This window comes from Lithobates pipiens, unplaced genomic scaffold (genome assembly GCF_037356315.1).
Source record: "Lithobates pipiens isolate NorthernLeopardFrog02 unplaced genomic scaffold, aLitPip1_a1.2 Scaffold_16, whole genome shotgun sequence".
In the NCBI taxonomy this organism is placed as follows: Eukaryota; Metazoa; Chordata; class Amphibia; order Anura; family Ranidae; genus Lithobates; species Lithobates pipiens.
Genome location: NW_027507748.1, coordinates 188512583 through 188532879, shown reverse-complemented (window position 1 = coordinate 188532879; position 20297 = coordinate 188512583). Strand labels below are relative to the sequence as shown.

The following is a 20297-nucleotide window of genomic DNA, read 5'->3' as shown; positions in this document are numbered from 1 at the left end:
CCCCTGTCGGAATTTTGACCGTATGTACGCGGCATTAGGAGCAAAATCACTCCTCCACCCCTTATGCCCCCATGCTTCGGCATATATGCTCTTTTTTAACTGTGGTGGTGAAATCACCGCCTACAGCACTGGAGTCACGGCTTTATGTATCGTGGGAGCAAACGCTGTTGCTGTCAAGATAAATAAATCCGCGCTGCAGCTGAATGGCGTACCTGCTAAGCAAATTATGGTTAACGTTAAAACAAAGTAACATCCCAGTAAAACCTTACCATACCATACCTGCAAAGCAATTGCCAAAAAAAACAGTAAAAAATAAAACATTTTTTAACACAACCTGTGCCTAAAATATATATATGCCGAAGCATGGGGGCATCCTCCCGCAAAAAAGTTATGCTGCGTACATACGTTCAAACTTTTCCACGGGCAAGCCCTCCGTCGGAATTTTGACCGTATGTACGCGGCATTAGGAGAAAAATCGCTCCTCCACCCCTTATGCCCCCATGCTTCGGCATATATGCTCTTTTTTAACTGTGGTGGTGAAATCACCTCCTACAGCACTGGAGTCGCGGCTTTATGTATCGTGGGAGCAAACGCTGTTGCTGTCAAGATAAATAAATCCACGCTGCAGCTGAATGGCGTACCTGAAAACATGAAAAATGGTTAACAATAACACAGTAAACAGTAAAGTATAAAAAATTTGAGAGAAGAGAGAGAGAGAGAGAGAGAGAGAGAGAGAGAGAGAACAATAAAACGACAACTATTTTTGGTTTTTATATTTTATATTTTTTTTGGTTTTTTTATTTTACTTTTTTTTTTTTTTTTATACACTTTTTTTTGAACTGTAAACTGTAACTGTAACGGTTCGGGTCTCTCAAAATGCGATGGCATCTTGGGAGACCCTGTGTTAGTGTGCCTAGCCTGTGAAATGCTGTACCCTACGCTAATACTTCACTCGTTCATGGTAGCGTTCAAAACACTCACCCTGACAAAGACCAGGCTGGCCAGGACAGCGTGGACAATAAGAACGGGTGTCACGCCTATATCCGCGCTTGCTACAGACACAAAATCTTTTTTGGGGGGCTCGTTGGGTAGGGGTACTCGGGAGGACATAAGAATAATGCCTCTCATACAGCCGGCTTACTGCATTTGGTTGGGAATGGTGAGGTACAGAACCGTCTGGAAACAGAAGCTCTGTGACAACCTCTCTTTGGAAGAAAAGAAAGGTTAATGTTCCGCCTGAAGCTTTGTATAGCACAAAAGCATTCAGCAAAGCCAATTGAAATAAGTAAGCAGACACTTTTTTGTACCAGCGTCTGGTCTTACGGGAAGTTAGATACGGCGCTAACATCTGGTCATTGAGGTCCACCCCTCCCATATTTTTGTTATATTCGTGGACACAGAGGGGTTTCTCCACAATACCAGTCGCCGTAGAAATTTGGACCGTCGTGTCTGCATGAAGGGAGGTAAGAACGAAAACATTCTTATTATGCCTCCACTTCATAGCGAGCAAATTATTACACCGATAGCAGGCTCTCTCCCCCAGCCTAAGACGGGAATCTACAAGCCGCTGGGGAAAGCCCCGGCGATTAGGTCGCACGGTGCCACATGCTCCAATCTGATTATCAAATAAATGACTAAACAGTGGCACGCTGGTGTAATAGTTGTCCACGTACAAGTGGTACCCCTTTCCGAATAAGGGTGACACCAATTTCCACACTATCTTGCCAGCGCTTCCTATGTAATCAGGGCAGTTCTCCGGCTCTACGTAACTATCTTTACCCTCATAAACCATAAAGCTCCATGCATAGCCTGTGGCCCTGTCACAGCACTTATAGAGCTTGACCCCGTACCTGGTACGCTTGTTGGGAATGTACTGTTTGAATGACAAGCGACCAGTAAACTTAACCAGGGACTCATCAACGCAGACAACTTTTTGGGGAATAAACAAGTCTGCAAAACGTTGGTTGAAGTGGTTTATGAGGGGCCGAATTTTGTAGAGCCGATCGTATTCAGGGTCTCCACGTGGACGACAAAGTTCATTGTCACTGAAGTGCAAGAACCGCAAGATCTGCTCGTATCGTGCCCTGGGCATGGAGTTAGAGAACAGGGGCATGTGGTCAGCTGGATGCGTGGACCAATAAGCCCGCATCCGCATAAATTTGTGTGTGCCCATGTTGAGGGAAAGGCCCAAAAACGTCTTAAATTCGGAAACCGTAACTGGTTTCCAATCTCTGGCAAGAGACGGCAACTGGGGATTAGCGGCGATGCGTTGACCAGCATATAAATTGGTTTGGTCCACAATAGATCTATAGAGATCTTCCGTGAGATACAGAGAATAAAAATCGAGTGGCGTAAAATCATCTGTATCCACCTGAATACCGGGTTGGGCAGTGAATGGGGGAAGTACGGGTTCTGCAGAAGTGGTGGGCACCCAATTGGGATAGGCGAATTCTGCAGGAAGGGCACTATGGGTACGACGGGCCTGTCTTTGTCTTCTTCTTCTTGGTGGCAGCGGGACACTACTTGTGCTTGCCACCTCGCCAGCTTGAACTGCACTTATGGGACTCGCCACGTCACCACGTGATACTGCAGTGCTGGATGTACGCCCAGGGTGTACTAGGCCGCTGGTGCTTGCCAGTTCACCAAAAGGATGAGCGGCGCTAGTACTGGCTCTATACTCCATACGAGGGACTTCCGGTTCCTGCACCTCAACAACATCAGAAGATCGGGGTCGGGTACGCCTGACAATAGCAGGGACCTCTTCTTCGTCGTCAGAGCTATATGACATGGAGGCGCTGTCCTCTACAGGTTCGTATTCTGAGCCTGATTCTGACAGATCAGTGTCTTCCTCTTCACTATCTGTCATGCTCAGAAACGTGTAGGCCTCTTCACTAGTGTACCTTCGCTTTGCCATTTTGGGCTCTAAATTTAGGGGTACAGTAGTGAGACTCACAGGTAAAAAAGCACCTAGCCTGTCAGCGACGGTATAAAACGCTACCAAAAAAAACTGTTAGCGATCGCAGGGATCAGGCCTGACTCTGCGAACGCTGCAGTTATGTGTGTTGTGTTTTGTAAGTGACAGTGATCGATCGATACTGCACTTGGGTGGGCTGGGCTGGGCTGGGCTGGGCAGAGGGGCAAAACGCAGGTGCTAGCAGGTATCTGGGCTGATCCTGCTAACAATGCGTTTTTTTAGAACCCTAAATTGCTGGGCACGCTAGTATAGATCTGATCAGATCAGATATTGATCTGTTCGGATACTATACCACTAAGGGAGGTGTATGCTTTGCGCGTGGGTGTTAGCGGTGCTGGCACTAACCTAGCACTGCCTGGGGCGACGCAGACCCTTTCTGACCCTAAAACCAAATTTATATCACCCGCCGGGTGATCAGGGGGTTAAACCTTTATTAGGTAATAAATGGCGGGTGCCCTGATGCTATAAAAAGCGAACTACCAAACCAGCGTCACCCGTAACACTTATACGGTGATCACTGGTGAAAGGGTTAACTAAGGGCAATCAGGGGTTAAAACCTTTATTGGGTATTTATATGGGGGTACCTGAAGCTTTATAAAAAGCTGACGGGGAACCTAAATAACTAAATAACTAACTGGCTAACCAGCGTCACCAGTGACACTTATGCAGCGATCGCTGGTGAAAGGGTTAACTCTAGGGGCAATCAAAGGGTTAAAACCTTTATTAGGTTATATATCAGGGTACCTAACGGTATAAAAACCTGGCGTTGAACCTAAAAAAAAACTAGCTTCCTAGCGGGACCAGTGACACTATTGCAGCGATCAGAAAAACGATCGCTTAGTGACACTGGTAAAAGAGGGTGAAAGGGTTAACTGGGAGGGCAATCAAGGGGTTAAACCTTTATTAGGGGGGGGTAGGGGGCTACCCTGGACCTAAAGGGGCCTAACACTAGCTGCCCTGACACTTTTTACAGTCACAACTGACACTAAATGTAGTGATCAATAAATAAATGAACACTGCATTAGTGACACTGTGACTGGGGGGGGGGGGGGGCGGGGGGCCGATCGGGGGGGTGATCGGGGGGTGACTGGGGTGAAATGTGTGCCTGTGTGTACCTATGTGTCAGTGGACTGTTGGTGCACTTACTTGCGTCTTCACTCCTCGCTGTCCGGTTCAAAAAGACCGCCACGAGGAGTGTGACATCACTTCCTCCTCCTGTGTTTACATTTTCACAGGGGAGGAAGTTCGTCACTGGCCAGGAGCGATCGAGAGGGGATGGGCGGAAACCAACGGCCATCCCCTCATCGCCGATCGCTCCGGCACCGAAAGGGACCGCCGTATCTAGCGGGAGGGGGTCCGATCGGACCCCCCACCCGCTAGAAGGCATTCACGTACATTTACGTGATTATGCCTGCCTGTGCCATTGTGTTGACGTACATTGGCAATACGGCGGTCCTGAAGTGGTTAAAGGACCACTGTTGAAAAAAATCTTGTATTCTCAGAACTGTGTGCAATAATAAAAAATATAGTATTCTTATATTAACGTGGAATTCCAGACTATACCCAACTACTCCTAAAAAGGCTACCTACTCCACCTAACACCTATGCTGAATAATCTGTGTGAGAAAGATGTATATTCTTAGCTACTTTTACATCTCTCGGGTCCAGTCGCGTGATCTCCCCTGTGTCAGTTAGCAGCAGCTGCATGGGAGAGGAAAGAGTGCTCAACAATGGCTGGAAATGCTTGGAATCGGTGACGTCTCCTATAGGTTCCTATGGCCCATCTGTTGTCATCACTGCCTCCTCTCCCTTGCAGTCTCTGCTGGCAGACATAGGGGAGATCACATGACCAGACCAGAGAGGCCTGAAAATATGTACAGTGGGTGTCGCGGATATTGTGTCAATCTCGCCGATGTTAGGGGCAAGATTGACACCCGCGAGCCCCGTCACGGCAGCCAGCGCAGAGCTATGTCGTTCCTCCCGCCACCGCCAATACATTCCTATGGATGCGCGGCATCTCGTGGGGGCGGGGAGCTAGAGAAGCACAGCTCACAGCAGGGATTTCCAGCGCAATCCCATCGAGCTGGAAACACAATATCAGCGGCTCCTACTGTAAGTTTATATATCTTTCTTACACAGGTTAGTCAGCATAGGTGTTGGAGAGGGAGCTTTTTTAAGATTAGTTGGGTATAGTCTAAAATTTCACTTTAATTCTTTTTTTTTCTCACATGCCTTTATTGATATTTTTCTTCATCTTTTAATGTGGGTCACCTTTTATTCCTATGATTTAAATCTTTTATAACTGTTGCTGAAAGTTCTCAAGCACTTTTTGTAGAGGTATACTTATTCCAGCTCGTTAGTCTAGTCATATATTATGCAATTTTCTTTCCTTCAACATATGAAAGTCGCTCGTTTGACTGATGGGGGAATCCCTGCTCTGCACTAATGTATTGTGGTTTCCTCACTATCAGAATACAATGATCACTGCTGGCGGCCATAGTCGTCGGCAGTGATCTTACAGAAAAAAAATGAATAGGCTGGTTGTACTGAAGATAGATTGACTTCAGTACAATTTGCCTTCCTATGGATGGATCGATACTTCAGCTGGGTTCTGCTTAACCAGTCAAATCCATCTTTGATCCATCTACGGGCATCGTTATTGATACATTGCTGGATAACTTGATCATATGTAAAAAAAAAAAATTATGCAGTGTGAAATAAAAATAAATAAATTCATATACTGTATGCTTTCATGTATTAAGGTTTACCTAAACTCAAGAACAAAAGTGTAATATGTTGCAGGTTACCATTCATTTCATATTGTGGCTGTATTAATTGTCTTTTTTTTTCTTTTGCACTTATCGAACAGAAATAATGAAACATTTTAAGATTTTAGGTTGTATGTTTAACATACCAAAAGGGAGCAAATAAGAGTTCATTGTTAGGGTTTACATATACTTTAACCACATACAGTTTAATGCTTCCAATTGTATATTTACAGACCAAGAGGGAGCAAAGAAAAGTTCATTATTAGTGTTTAAATGCACTTTAACCACAATTTTCAGAATTCAATATTTTTTAGCAATAGTGATCCCTTAATTGTGCATCTGACTAAGGTTCCAGACAGTTAACAACTTGACATGGCTAGTTTTACAATTTACTTTTTGCCAGCTAACATTTGCGGTGCAGCTGTAGACAGCGCAATTCTCTGTAAATCTGTTAGCCTCTCTTTGATTAGTGATTGAACCTATATTTAGAACTTCAAAGACTAGTAATGAAGAGCAAAACACTTACGGCTCAAGCAAAAAAGAGCAAGAAAGAGAAGGCCATGGGGCAAATTAGACCCCAAGGGATAATAAACAGTTTTAATTAACTAGCTGCAAATTTGCAATTCACAGGCGGCTATCCTTTTCTTTCCTCATGAGCATTGCTTTTAACTCTAATCATTACAGAACTGATAAACCTTACATTCATCTTGTTTTATTTATATAATAGAATTATTAACAGCATCTATAATTATAGGCTTAATCTCTGGGTGATTAGCTCTTCAGAATGTTTGTAAGAATAAAGTCTTGTTTCTGTGCAGAATTATTCTCTGATCAGCAGATGTTAGAAGGTGGATACAAGTAGTCAGGTCAAAGAGGTAAAATTGGGCATACACTGTGACTTTATCAAGGCTTTACTTTGAAAAAGATGTCCTTGCTTATTACAAAATATATAGAGAGTGCTATGAGCCCAGAGTAGCACCCTCCTAGTTAAGCTGCTAGGCAAATTTCGTTGTTAGCTCCTGCTATAATCACAGGAGCAATAAGTGTTTAATTTGGTCTGTTCAGAGCTTCACAGACTAGGAGCTTGATTGCTTTCCCCTGCCTAAAGGAGAAGCTTCTAGAGCTTAGGCAGAATCTAAGTATCCAGCCTGAATGTCAATTTCTGGGCCCGGATGGTGGCTGGATCTCTTTTAAATAGCCTAGAGCACTTTACAGAGGGGTTCTTCTGTCCCCAGTGTGGGAATGGATCTGTGAGCTTCAGGGGACTGCTTGCCTCTGAATCCCTCCTTATGAGGATGCTTGGTCTATTTTGGGGCTGCACCTAAGGACTGACTATGAACCAGGACTTTGTGAGTAGAGCCTCCTTGCTATCTGCACCTTCATAGTCTTTAGCTGTGCAACCATAGACTGTCTAAGTCTTTAACTACTTGTGCAACATACTGCTGCATGGTCTTCATCTGTCCTTGTACTACTGCTGCTGACTGAGAAGTGTACTTCTCAAGCTGTGCTAAGCATTTTGGAGTATCCCATACCCCATTGCACCATATTCTCAATCAGCTTGTCACATAAATGCATCCACACGTAACCTTTGGTTGTATAGCTCAAAACTAAATGAAGGCTTTTCGTGCATCATGCATTAGTGTCCTGGATTTCCTATTTGTTGGAGTTTCCTCTGCTGCCATGTTCCTCCCAATTTAATCCTAAACTTTGGGATCATTGTGTGGAATGGACTATATTTGTTTCTCAGATGCCCAATCAGGACCAGAGTTTTGGTAAGGCAATATAAGCTGACTGCTCAGGGAGCAGTATTTTAGGGTTAGTTGTCCAACGTTTAATCATTTTCCCAATTTCTTTCTGAAAACTGGGCAATAATGGGAAATAATATAAGCTAAAGCAGATCAAAATAGAGGGTTTGGTAGGGATTGTCAGTTGCAATAATGTGTATGTATGCGGAGCATGCCTGAAACACAAGGCCACACTTACCTTGTCATTTTTTGCCTGATGTATCTCTGTGCCGTGTTGTCTGTTGCAGATAATGCCATCTTTGCAGATCTCCCCCACTGTAGACACCTTTCATTGATAGAGTAATACGATGTGTATTCTGGTTTGCCATGGGACTGTGACAGCTCCGAAAATACACAAAATAGCAGAAAATAAGATAGATATCATCAGGCCCTAACAGCTACTTAAACACATAGTACATATTTACAGAGCAGAGCTAGAGTAGACATATATAAAGTGGGAGCTCCATAAAGCACAGAAGCTCACCGTGATGTTTATTTATTTATTTACTATATTGATATCCATATCTTTTATCTATGTTTCCCCCTTAGAAAAATCTGTCAAGAGAAAATTACATAGTCTGCCTTTGCTGACTCCCATTCTGAAATGTTAGTTGCCTGGCTGTCATGCTGATTGGTTTACATACTTTCTGGGTCACTGACCAGAAATAGATATATAGATAGGGATTCCTGATGTTGCTTAGTCTTGTATTTACTGAACTCTTGTTTTGTGTCTGTGACTAAGATTGAGACCAGGCACAGCCATGCCATTGGCATTTTCGAGATGAGGGCAATAATGGCAGCACTTATCAAAATGAATACAATAAAAAATTTGGAAACGTGAAAGTAAAAATGTGACATGGATATCAACAATGAATTCCTTGAAAGTAATCACTGAAATAATACCTGCTCATGGAAAATACTATATACTTTCTTTTTAATGGGAGCAGCATTTTTTTGTAGGTCATACATGTTTATGTAAATCTTGATGAGAAAAAGATGAATTCAAATCTTCTGTTGACAGCTGATCATATGAAAGTTCTGACGGCCCTAAAGTAGATTTGTCATAACAGTTCATACCTGCGTGAAAATTTTCTTCAACACCCCCCAATGCAGCAGCTGTTCTTTGATTCCTGGGTTATTTACTACTTTGTACAAGTTCAGCTTTTACTATGAGCTCCATGAATGCCATGGAACTAAACAGTGGCCTAGGACAATCAATGATGCGTTTTAAGACCAAGATTGACCAGTATTTTCTTTTGTGCCAGATCCTATTTAATGCATGCATCTATGCTGCCTCATTTACCTTCATGGAGCTCTTCCTTATTTTTTTAATTTCCTCTGTAGCATCACAGGAAAAAATACATGTCTCTCTTTTATTTCAGCCGCTGTTTCCCAAGAAGCACTATGAATGTTTAACCAGCTGCGAGTTTCTCAAATCCATTGTGTCGGCGAAGCAAGGTGAATGCCCGGCTCCAGAAAAAGCCAGTGGATTTGCAGCGGCTTGTGTTGAAAGTTGCGATGCAGATAATGAATGCTCTGGGGTAAAGAAGTGCTGTTCGAACGGATGTGGACACACATGCCAAGTACCTAAAAACTTGTATAAAGGTAGGAAGCGTTTGGCATTTCAAATGAGTCAAAGAAAAGTTTGCTGTACACCATATATTAATAATTGCCTTGTACATTTTTCAGCCTGACTACTGTATCTAAAGCCATGTACTGTGCATTTTTCTTATGTATACAAATGTGTTTAAGTACTTAGCATAAACCACTCAAGGTTGGCATAACATTTTTCCTGTTTACTTTTTTCATGCAGTAGCTGGCACTCTCTATTGTCATGCAGTGACCTTCCATGTCAAACTGGTGCTGCTTGTGTGTTAGGCGATCTTGGTCCTGTTACAGCAATTTGAAAGTTAGAACAGAAATACAAGTGCATGAATACTAAGTCCAGGAACAAGAAGCAATCTCAAGAAAGACATCCAAAAATAAGTTACCTGATCAACTTAAAGTGAAACTTTTTTTTCCAGTTGCAGAGGGTACCTGTACAAGTTGGTGGGCGTTGTTGAGCCCTGTCAGTAACAGGGGATCTCGCTGTTTGCTCATTCCCTTCTAAGCAGTAAAAGAAGCACATAGTATACACAAACACTCAATGTTAACCCCTTCCTGCCCAGTGCCATTAGTACAGGGGCAGGCCTGTTTATTATTAATATACAGGAGTTATATAGCACAAGAGTTTCATGCAAACTAATCAATACACTTATACACTTAGGATTTTTTTTTAGCAAAGACATGTAGCAGAATACATTTTGGCCAAAATTTATTAAGAGATTCGATTTTTAAAATGTTTTTATGGGATATGGTTTATAGCAGAAAGTAAAAAATATTGTTTTATTTTCAAAATTGTCAATCTTTTTTGTTTCATATAATAAACAATAAAAAAATCCAGAGGTGATCTAATACCACCAAAAACAAAAAAAGCGAAATTGTCAGTTAAAGTAGCACAGTGCCGAAATGCAAAGAATAGCCTGGTCATGAAGGGGGTAAAATCTTCCAGAACTGAAGTGGTTAATCACAACTCATCCCCTCTACACCATCTGCATCCATTAAGTATAACCTTATTATATACTCATCTGCAGTCTGGAGCCACCAACCAACAACAAGATACCCGAGTAGCTGTTGACGTCTTATCTTTACTGTGTGATTGCAGGTGTCCACGCATGTTTCTGTTTTTTTGGACACACCTAAAATAGATCTGGTCATTTTTAAAACTCTGTGGTCCCCATAAAGATTAATCATTATGTCTGTAATGTTTCACACACACTCTACTGTTCAGAAGGCAGAGATCCACTGAGAATAGAATAGAATAGTACCAACATGACCTACGAGTATCACACATAATAAGCTCTGTTATAAATGTACAATACTTTAATCCAATTTATTTTTTATTTTTTATTGAAATGCCAGTACCTTTCAGTATTTTTTCCCGGAATATAGTAACTATCATAACAAGCAACATACCAACCTTAATCTGTTCTTACCAAGTATGGCCTGTTTAAAATCACGAGTCATCCATTGGAAACCATTTTAATGATAGTATTGCATATAGAATTGGTCATAACTAATAGCACATGTTTTATGACAGCTGTCATTCATGCCAAACATCACACAACTCTTAAAAATAAGTCTGCATGGTAGCTATTATCGTATTATTAATTTAGCATTTCAAAAGGAGTTTCTGAAGATATAGATTAATGCATTTAAATCATAGTACCAGTGTAAGAATGTTCACATGAAACTCTGCCCCAAAATATTGACATATGTTGTAATAGGTTAAAAGTTTCCAGGTTGTTAGTTGTTCCCTTATGGGAAGATATTACCATATAGTTTAGTAATGCAGTGTATTGAGTAATAAAGACATTCAGTTCAGTGGTCCCGACAAATAAAAACAGAAAAGTTACTTGGTCTAATGTAAAATATATGGACCCTGATTGTAATTGAATGGCTGGATATTGGTCAATGTCGGTTTCGGAAAGCCAGACTGGCACAGTCATGGCAAATTGAGGAATGTTTCTCACATTGTTTTCTGGACCAAACAGTTAAAGAATACATTTCCTTCATTTCATTTACTCATGGCAACCTATCCAATTACCACTACCATACCTGATTACCAAGGCTTTAGGTATTCCCAAAGCAGAATATTTTCAAAGTGTATTAGCTGTGCTCTAATATATAGCTTATGAAATGTAATAATGTACTTATTTATCTGTAGTTATAAGTTATTTATTATAAGCTGCCTCTTATAGGACTTAAAGGAGAAGTACAGCCAAAGCTCATTTGCTTGTATTTTTCTTGTAGAGAAGTGTAGTTCGTTCTGCACTCCTGTGACCTGTTTTCAGCAGACTGCGGGTTGACATCACAGAGCCAGTCCAAGCTCAGGAAAGATCGTACCAAATGGTCGGGATCCACCCAAATGCCTGGTCCGGCACCCGGTTTAGCCTCTCGGCCACTAAGAGCTTGAGCCAGACACCCCCCCCCCCCCCCCCCCATGCTGTGCCTGACAGCCCCTAGCTCTCAGCTCAGGGAGCTCTGAAAATTGAGCGATCGGTGGTGTTTGATCACTCGGTCCTCAGTCTTAAAGTTGACAGGGAACAGATGCAGCATCAGACCAATGCTGCATCCACCTAGGTAAGTATGATTCTACAATAAAAAAGATACCCATACTTTTCTTTTAACAGATATCTTAACATTGGCTCAGCTTTTTAGGTTTTCAAGGCCCTTGCCTTGTAATATGGCTTTACGATTCAGGTTGTTGGTGTTGTCTTACTATTTAAATAGGGATCAATCCCTGTAGTCATGAGTTCTGTTCACCTCTCACACTTCTCTATTGGTTCATCACTGTTGACTGATGACCTCATTGAGCAAAGTGATATGAGAGAGGGAGTAGTACAGCCACTGACTACAAAAGTTGGTTGCTGTTTGCCTAATACAGTGCCTTGAAAGAAAGTGTGGGATGATAAAAAAAATACCCACATGTACTGACTTTCATGCTGCAGCATCAATATGATGCTGCAGTAACCAGCGCTGGCTCTAAGCCCAAGAATTGAACAATCACATGTCTTCACTGAGTGGAGAGCGGTGACTGGAGAGGGGGCATGAGAATCTGGCTTAGGCTCTCAGTGGCACACTGAGAGGCTGAACCAGCTGCCAATCAGGCATCCAGGTGGATCCCGACAATATTTTTGGCCTGCTGTTGGCTGATTCTGGGCCAGAGGAGTGCAAAAGTAGACCTAGAAGAGAAGCGTGACCAAAAGCAGCTTTGGCCATACTTCTCTTTTAAGCCTCAGGGCATTCTAACAGAAAGTGGAGTCCACAGGAAGGCATCCGGGGAGTTTGGTGTGCCATTACTTGAACAGAGCATGCTTTGTGTCATTTTTTCCAGTATACAGGAAATGTATCGTTGCACCCTAAAATAGTTTAAAAAATAGAATTTACTTGTTAAAAGGGATCAGTATTGTCTGCCAGGGTTACTCCGTAACTATCTGATCTTTTGTCTTATTGATGAAAGATTTGGCCATGTATGGCTAGCGTGAGTAAAGGAGAGCTAGAAAATCACTGAGTTAATGCTATTGACAAATCCGGAGATAACAGTCATTATGTTACTACTAGCTTCCCAGCAAATGTTCAGTGAATAATCTGACATTAGTTCATTGTTCATCTACTCACAGCAGGATCTCTGCACTCAATGACAGGCTCTTAAAACCCAGATGCCTTTTACCTGGAGGATAAGAGGCTAATTGTGCTCTCTTTATTACCCTTTCATTATCTGTAGAAAGTGATACTAAAGACTAGTTGGACAATATAAAAGATACATTATTAAAGTCAAGCATGTCCAATTCTGTGAATGTACATTACCTTTAGGTGACTCGTAACTAGTCATTATTCGGAATAGGGCACGTCGTTCAAACCAGGAAAGCCATGTGTACATCACACCCTTTCATTACATGATGAATTAAAGGAAATGCTTAACTTAATAGTACTAATGATATCTCCCACATCTGGCAATGTATATTGCTTTAGCAGAAGCACGCTGACACGTCCCATCACTGATGAATTTGTAAAGCTAAAAGAAGCATTCCAGAGTAGATCCAATACATTTTACAGGACCACCAATAAAGGTGAACTGATATTTAAATAAGAATAAGCCTAGATTACTTTTATTTTTGCTCTATTCTATTTAAGTATTATTAGTTGATTGTAATGTTCCTTCAAAACATATTTTTAGGAACCTAAATTGGAATTCCTGCTTAAAGGCCTTGAGGTTATTGCTTTGACGTTATTTTTTTGGTTGAATAATGATTTGATTTGGTATATTTTCTATATTTTTGGATCCAAAAATGCATCCAAAAATATAGAAAATATACCATATCAAATCATTATTCAACCAAAAAAATAATGCCAAAGCAATAACTTCAAGGCCAATAATAAATAACACGCTATCTCCTCCGATTCCGCAACATGGCTAGTTGACGAATGGCTGTTCAGAAACAGACTGAAAAGCACGAAATGGAAAGCGCTAAATGAAAAGTGTGAAATTAAAAGCTCAAATCAACCCTCGCCAAACTTCTACTAACACGGAATTAGCAGAAGGAGCCCAAAGGGTGGCGCTAAGGAGCTGAAAAACCTCATAGTACGTCACTATGTTCCTGATTGTTGGCCAACAATTGTGTGCCATGTGTGTGCAAGACAAGTTTGGGCCAACACCCTTCGGAAAAAAGTCCAATTTTGTTGGCCAACAATCCGATCTTGTGTATGAGGCTATAGACTTCCATTTTTCAGTCATTATCTACGCTCCTTCCTCTCCCTGCTGCTGGATCACATGTGTGGGTTGAAAATAGGTAAGTATACACATTTATTTTACCCAGGTTAGGTAGCATAGGTAGCAGGAGGGGGAAGGGAACACTATTGCAACCTGAAAGTCGTGCAATTTTGCTGAGATTTTGATGCAACTGGAAACAATGCCTGTGTATTCTTGAGGTCTATGTACCTCAAGTCGCATCAAAGTGGGACCAAAGTAGTGCACATATATGAATGGTATTCATTGGAAATTATGGGGAATGACCTGTCAATGCAACTTTATAGTCCCAAGTCTCATGACACGTCTCACTAGTGGAAACTGAGCCTTAGACTGGGATTCTTTTTAAAATGCTGAACTGGAGCTGTATGATTCTGAATAAAATGTGAATCACAATTTTGCTTAGAATAAAGATCACTATTCTCTCACGGTTCTTGGTATAACATCATATTTCACATTATACAAAAAAAAATGGGCTAACTTTACTGTTCAGTTTTTCTTTTTTATTCATTGAAGTGTATTATTTCCCAAAAAATTGTGTTTGAAAGACCACTGTGGAAATATAATGTGACATAAAGTATTGCAACGGCCACCATTTTTTTCTCTAGGGTCTCTGCTAAAAATATATATAAATAATGTTTAAGGGTTCTAAGTAATTTTCTAGCAAAAAAATACTGATTTTAATAACTTGTAAGCATCAATTGTCAGAAAAAGGCTTCTTTAAGTGGTTAAACTGACCTCATTTGCAGACCAAAGTTCTTCCCTTTGATCTAAAAGAACCAAATGATACAATGTTTCCCTTTATCTCTCAACACAGCAATGTTGTGATAAACTTTGCTGGATTTTTATTTTTTTTCCTTTTTTCTTTGATAGCTCTGAGGAGAGAACGTCTCTGGACTGTTTACATGAATCCTGGAAATGACAATTTTTTTTACGATTAATCGTGTAGCTCTATGCTGAACTTTGAAAAAGGCAAATTTAAAGTGCAGTTGTGTATTGTTTTAAAAATGAATACATGTATTTTTTATAACAAGCATACATTTCTTAATGTCTTGATAGCTCTCTCTTGCATTAAGACTGGAACCAATTGCATGTGTTCTGCTAGGGAACATGCTGATAGGAGGAGAGAACAGAGTTGTTGACTTGGTATGCTGATTCCCTTTTATCATCCAAATAGCAGCTCATGAATGGGTGAATGCCACAACTGTACTTATTACAGCTGAACTCCAGGCAAACAGCTAAATAAACAATACATATAAAAAAATACATATATGAAAGCTGCTTTACCTCCCACAGGATTTTGTATGTGTGTCTATCCAGTCCTACATTTTACACTGTTCTACTGCACAGCCTTGTCTGGCAGGGATAGAGACCTGATTTTCTCTGTTGTAGCACAGTAACACTTACAGGTATCCACCTAGGCCAGGTATATGCAATCAGTGGACCTCCAGCTGTTGCAGAACTACAATTACCATGAGGCATAGCAAGACTCTGACAGCCACAATCATGACACCCAGAAGCAGAGGCATGATGGGACATGTAGTTTTGCAACAGCTAGTGGTCCGCTAATTGCATATCCCTGATCTAGGCTGTGATTGGACAGTGAAAGGAAAAGCAATCGATGAATGAGTTCATCTATTTGCTTCTATGAGCTATCCACCTATCAGTATGCTGCCAGAGACTGATACCAATGGTTATTTAAGGATATACAGTATTAATGTATACAGAGTTGCAATATCATGTGTCTATTATACTGACCTGGAGTTTGGCTTTAACTCGGGAAGGAAAAACTGATATAACTCTTCTTGCTGTTCTGTCTGCTAGAAATGTATGAATCACAATATTGGCTTGACAGAATCACAACACTTTGATAAGACAGTTCACATATATGTATTTCACGTGTGGGTTTCAGTATTCTGCTTGGAGTTAAGGTTTAAGTAGAAAATAATGAATAATAATAAAGAATAATTCTTGGATATCACCTTTTATGCCACTGATGTTTTTAAAACCAGCTTCAGTCCTTTGATGGCTTCCCAGAGGCTGTTCGAGAGCATGTACAAAAATGAAATATACTGTTTAATAATATTTTGTTCATTCTCTATAAATAGCTCCTAGCGAGATAAATCTGAAATTATTTTTACTACTTTAAGTAAACATTGGACATTGCCGCAATTGAAAATGGTCTAAGAATGAAAAAAAACAATGTAACAGTAATATATTTAAAAACATATTTTACTGTATCCATCTATTAAAGCAGTTTCCTACAAAAAAAAACGTGTACCAGGGCCAGTGGATACAAATTAATCAAGAGAAAAAAAAAAAAAAAATATATATATATATATATATATATATATATATATATATATATATATATATATATACATAAAAAGTGAGTGTTATACACCAATAAATACAGTATTTTGTCTTTATATTTTATATTTATGATGTTAGATATATATATATATGTATACAGTATATATATATATATATATATATATATATATATATATATATATATATATATATATATATATATATATATATATATATATATATATATATATATATATATATACATATATATATATATATATATATATATATATATATTTAAAATCATAAATGTAAAATATTTAAAAAAATACTGTAACCAATATCCTAAGCAGGAGTTAAACTTCAAGTCATGTCCTATGCAAATAAAAGGCATAAAAAAGCACAAGACCTGCATCCTTTGTTACCTTTACTAGAACTGCATGTTCCAGCATGCCAAAAAGAAGCAATTCATGTGCATATGATAGATTTATAAATGTCTTTGTCTTTGTTTTTAAGAATATAATAGTAGTAACCCTCATTTCATTAACAGAAGCATTTTTGGCTTTTGTATAGAGTGTTTTTTTATATAGACTATTTTATAATTGACGTAGTAGGGTTTGGATAACTCCTAGAGTATAGATGTATCCTGTTCCTGTTCTATGATTAAATTCTAAATATTTCTTTAGAGAGCATTTCCTTTTCCTGCCTGAGCTACTGTGTTTTAGGGCAACATTGTTAAAACTACGCAATTAAAAGATTAGACACAACAAATAGTCTGCCTGACATGACCCACCTGGCTGGCTAAGGTTGCCATTTCTGCCTAGCATTTATGTGTTTTTTTATTTTTGCATTCGTCTGTGGTTGCTTATCTTTATGATTCTTTTGTATTTATCTTGCTACAACATTTATTGGGAGATCATTTTGAATTACAATGTAGGATGTAAGAACTAGCCATACTGAAAAGTGAATAATTAAAAATCAGCTACACTCGCAGTTTGCTAACTTTAGCTGTCATTTTTTTTTTTAGGCATGAATAATTACAAAAGATTAGAATGTTTGAACAAATTAAACATTGGTACATGGGTACAAGGAAGTTTCCCAGAATCCCACACTCCAGTATTCTTACAGAGATCCTCTTCAGTCCCTGTACCCAACTGTACTCTTTTGGCAGATTTTTTTTTTTCAGTTGGAGAAGAAAAGATGAACATTGCAGTTAAATGTAGTGTCAAAATTGATTACTTCTTTCTTTTTTTTTTTTTTTTTATAATTTGGAGGTTTTTCTGGTATATTTCTTGTATGTTTATTTTTTACCTAAAGCCTCATACACACGATTGGACTTTGTACAAACTTTACCGTGGACTTTTGTACAAAGGACGTTGACCGTAAGTTTGTATTGCATACACACGATCTGACTTTTTAGGCAACAAACATGATCAGGCGCTTCAAAAAAAAAACGCCCCCTCCATTGGAATCCATGCATCCTGCAAGGGGCTGGATGCATGGATGGGGGGGGGGAGCGTCTATGCGCCCTTAATGGACAGGCCGCCCCTAATTGCCATATAAAGACAAGGAAGTAATAATGAATCACAGAGACGTTGATTATGTGAAAAATGGTGTCTATTCCAGCACATCATCCACTGAATGAAGGATCATTCGGTTTGAGAGTAGTCCAAAGTATCTAGGTAAATTAAAGAATAACCCATATTGGTTGCTATGTCCATTGCATTTTATCAGCCTTTAGAATTTACAGATAGAAAAGAGCAAACCAATCCACACAGATTAGGATTCAACCTAGATCAGGGCAATTCAAAGAGGACAAATATTGACTGATCTGCTTGACCATGTCCTATTTTGTTAGAATCTATTTTTATTTTTATTTTTTTTTAAATATTGATCCTCTACAGTCACTCCTTTCTGGTGGAAGCAGGGATATTTCTGTCTGCTGCCCCATTGAACTGGTGAAGGGGTTCGTTGGAGCCCTGACCTGTTTGCGAACATGCAAGTCTTAGATAACAAAAAATAAATAATTTGAATTTATTTGCAAAAATATAGACTTTTACCACCTGTTCACAGAATTCTTGAAAAAAGGTGAAATGATAATGATATTGGTATTTGCTGGTTTTCACAGACTGTTAAGGCCATACACACGATCGGACTTTTTGACAACAAACATGCAAATTAGCTGTTTTGGAGCAACATCCGACCGTGTGTATGCTCCACTGGATGGGCGGTTTTTTTAAGCACCTGATTAGAGCCAGAGGCTCTAATAGACTTCAAAATAGAATGGGTGCGAGAATGCAAACAGAGCTAGGTGTGTTACAATAGCAAATTAATATTTGCTTTTGTAACAGATTAATATTTGCTTTTGTAACAGAGATCCTCCTCCCAGCCAATCAGGAAGTGGGTCTTGAGAGCCTTCATCTGGTTGGCTGAAAGGACAGGCGATCCTATTGAACACCTAGGAGGAGGGCAGGAGCTGCATGGCGGAAGCTGCCATGATGGGGGAGAGGGCACAGGAGCCACTGCCCTCCACCCGCCACCTGAAACCTAGATGGGGTAAGTGCCGGACCAACCGCCAGACAGCGAGTGGGGGGAGGTGTTTACCACCCCCCAAAAAAAACACCAGCTGCCACTGATGCTCATTATCATTTGAGTCAAATGACAGAGTTATATTGTCTATCAGTACTATTGCAGCATCTAAAAACCCTTGGGAATCCCTCTTGTCTACCTTCATAAATTCCAATAGACAAATTCTTACAATACAGTTCTTAGGAGAAGGGTACGTTAATTGAATGGGGGTTGTAGAGCAAGATCATGTAAGGAGAATAGATTTCCTATCGCACAGAGGTGATAAATGTATTTGATGTATGGGTTCCTTAAGTGTACACCCGGACAAAGTCACACATAACTTTCAGCTATTAATGTCAAAGAAAACTGTCAGAGGCTGTAGGCATGCAGTAGAAGATGATCAGAGACTATAGACATGTTGCAAGAGATTATTTGAGACTGTGGACATGCTCTTATACACACGTTTGGGCATTCCGACAACAAAATCCGTCAGATTTTTTCCGACGGATTTTGTACGAAACTGGTGTTGCATACACACGGTCGGACACAGTTGTCGGAAAATCCGATAGTTTGGAACGTGATGACGTTTGTTCGTTATGGCGGGACTACGTTCAGGCTAGTAGCCAATAGCTTTGGTCTAGGAATTTGATCTGAGCATGCGTGGCACTTTGTCCGATCGGAATTCTCTACACATGATCGGAGTATGTCCGATCGGAGCATTTTGTCGGAAAATATTTCCGGCAAGTTGGAAAAGTTGGTCCGTCGAAATAACGTCATCACGTCGGATTTTCCGACAACTTTGTCCAACCGTGTGTATACAACAGTTTCGGACAAAATCCGTCGGCGAAAATTCGACGAATAAAATCCGATGGATTTGGTTGTCGGAATCTCTGACCGTGTGTACAAGGGCTTAGAGTCTGTAAACGACTTGAGACTGCGGTGGAGGTTCACCTTCCAGCAGGACAACGACCCTAAACATACAGCCAGAGCTACAATGGAATGATTTAGATCAAAGCACATTCATGTGTTAGAATGGCCCAATCAAAGTCCAAACCTAAATTCCAATTGAGAATGTGTGGCAAGACTTGAAAATTGTTGTTCACAGACACTCTTCATCCAATTTGACAGAGCTTGAGCTATTTTGCAAAGAAGAATGGGCAACAATGTCCCTCTCTAGATGCGCAAAGCTGGTAGAGACACACCCAAAAAGACTTGCAGTGTAATTATAGAGAAAGGTGGTTCTACAAAGTATTGACTCGGGGGGTTGAATACAAATGCATGACATACTTTAAAAATATTTATTTGTAAAAAAAATTGAAAACCATTTATCATACCACTTCATAATTATGTGCCACTTTGTGTTGGTCTATCACATAAAACCCCAATAAAATGCATTTACGTTTGTGGTTGTAACATGACAAAATGTGGAAACTTTCAAGGGGTATGAATACCTTTTCAATACACTAGACATCTGCCTTTATTGCAGATAATGTAGTATATGAAGGTTTGCTATTCAGGCTCGCTTTAAATTTGGTGCAAAA

General features: G+C 40.0%; 1 protein-coding gene across 1 annotated transcript in view; it reads left to right on the top strand.

Moving 5' to 3' along the window:
* The window catches only part of ANOS1 (anosmin 1), a 229844-nt gene that overhangs the window by 135345 nt on the left and 74202 nt on the right, over nucleotides 1-20297 (top strand). The window contains exon 4 of the mRNA XM_077480835.1: nucleotides 8909-9131. Coding sequence (XP_077336961.1) covers nucleotides 8909-9131 — 223 coding nt within the window. The remainder of the gene's footprint in view (nucleotides 1-8908; nucleotides 9132-20297) is intronic.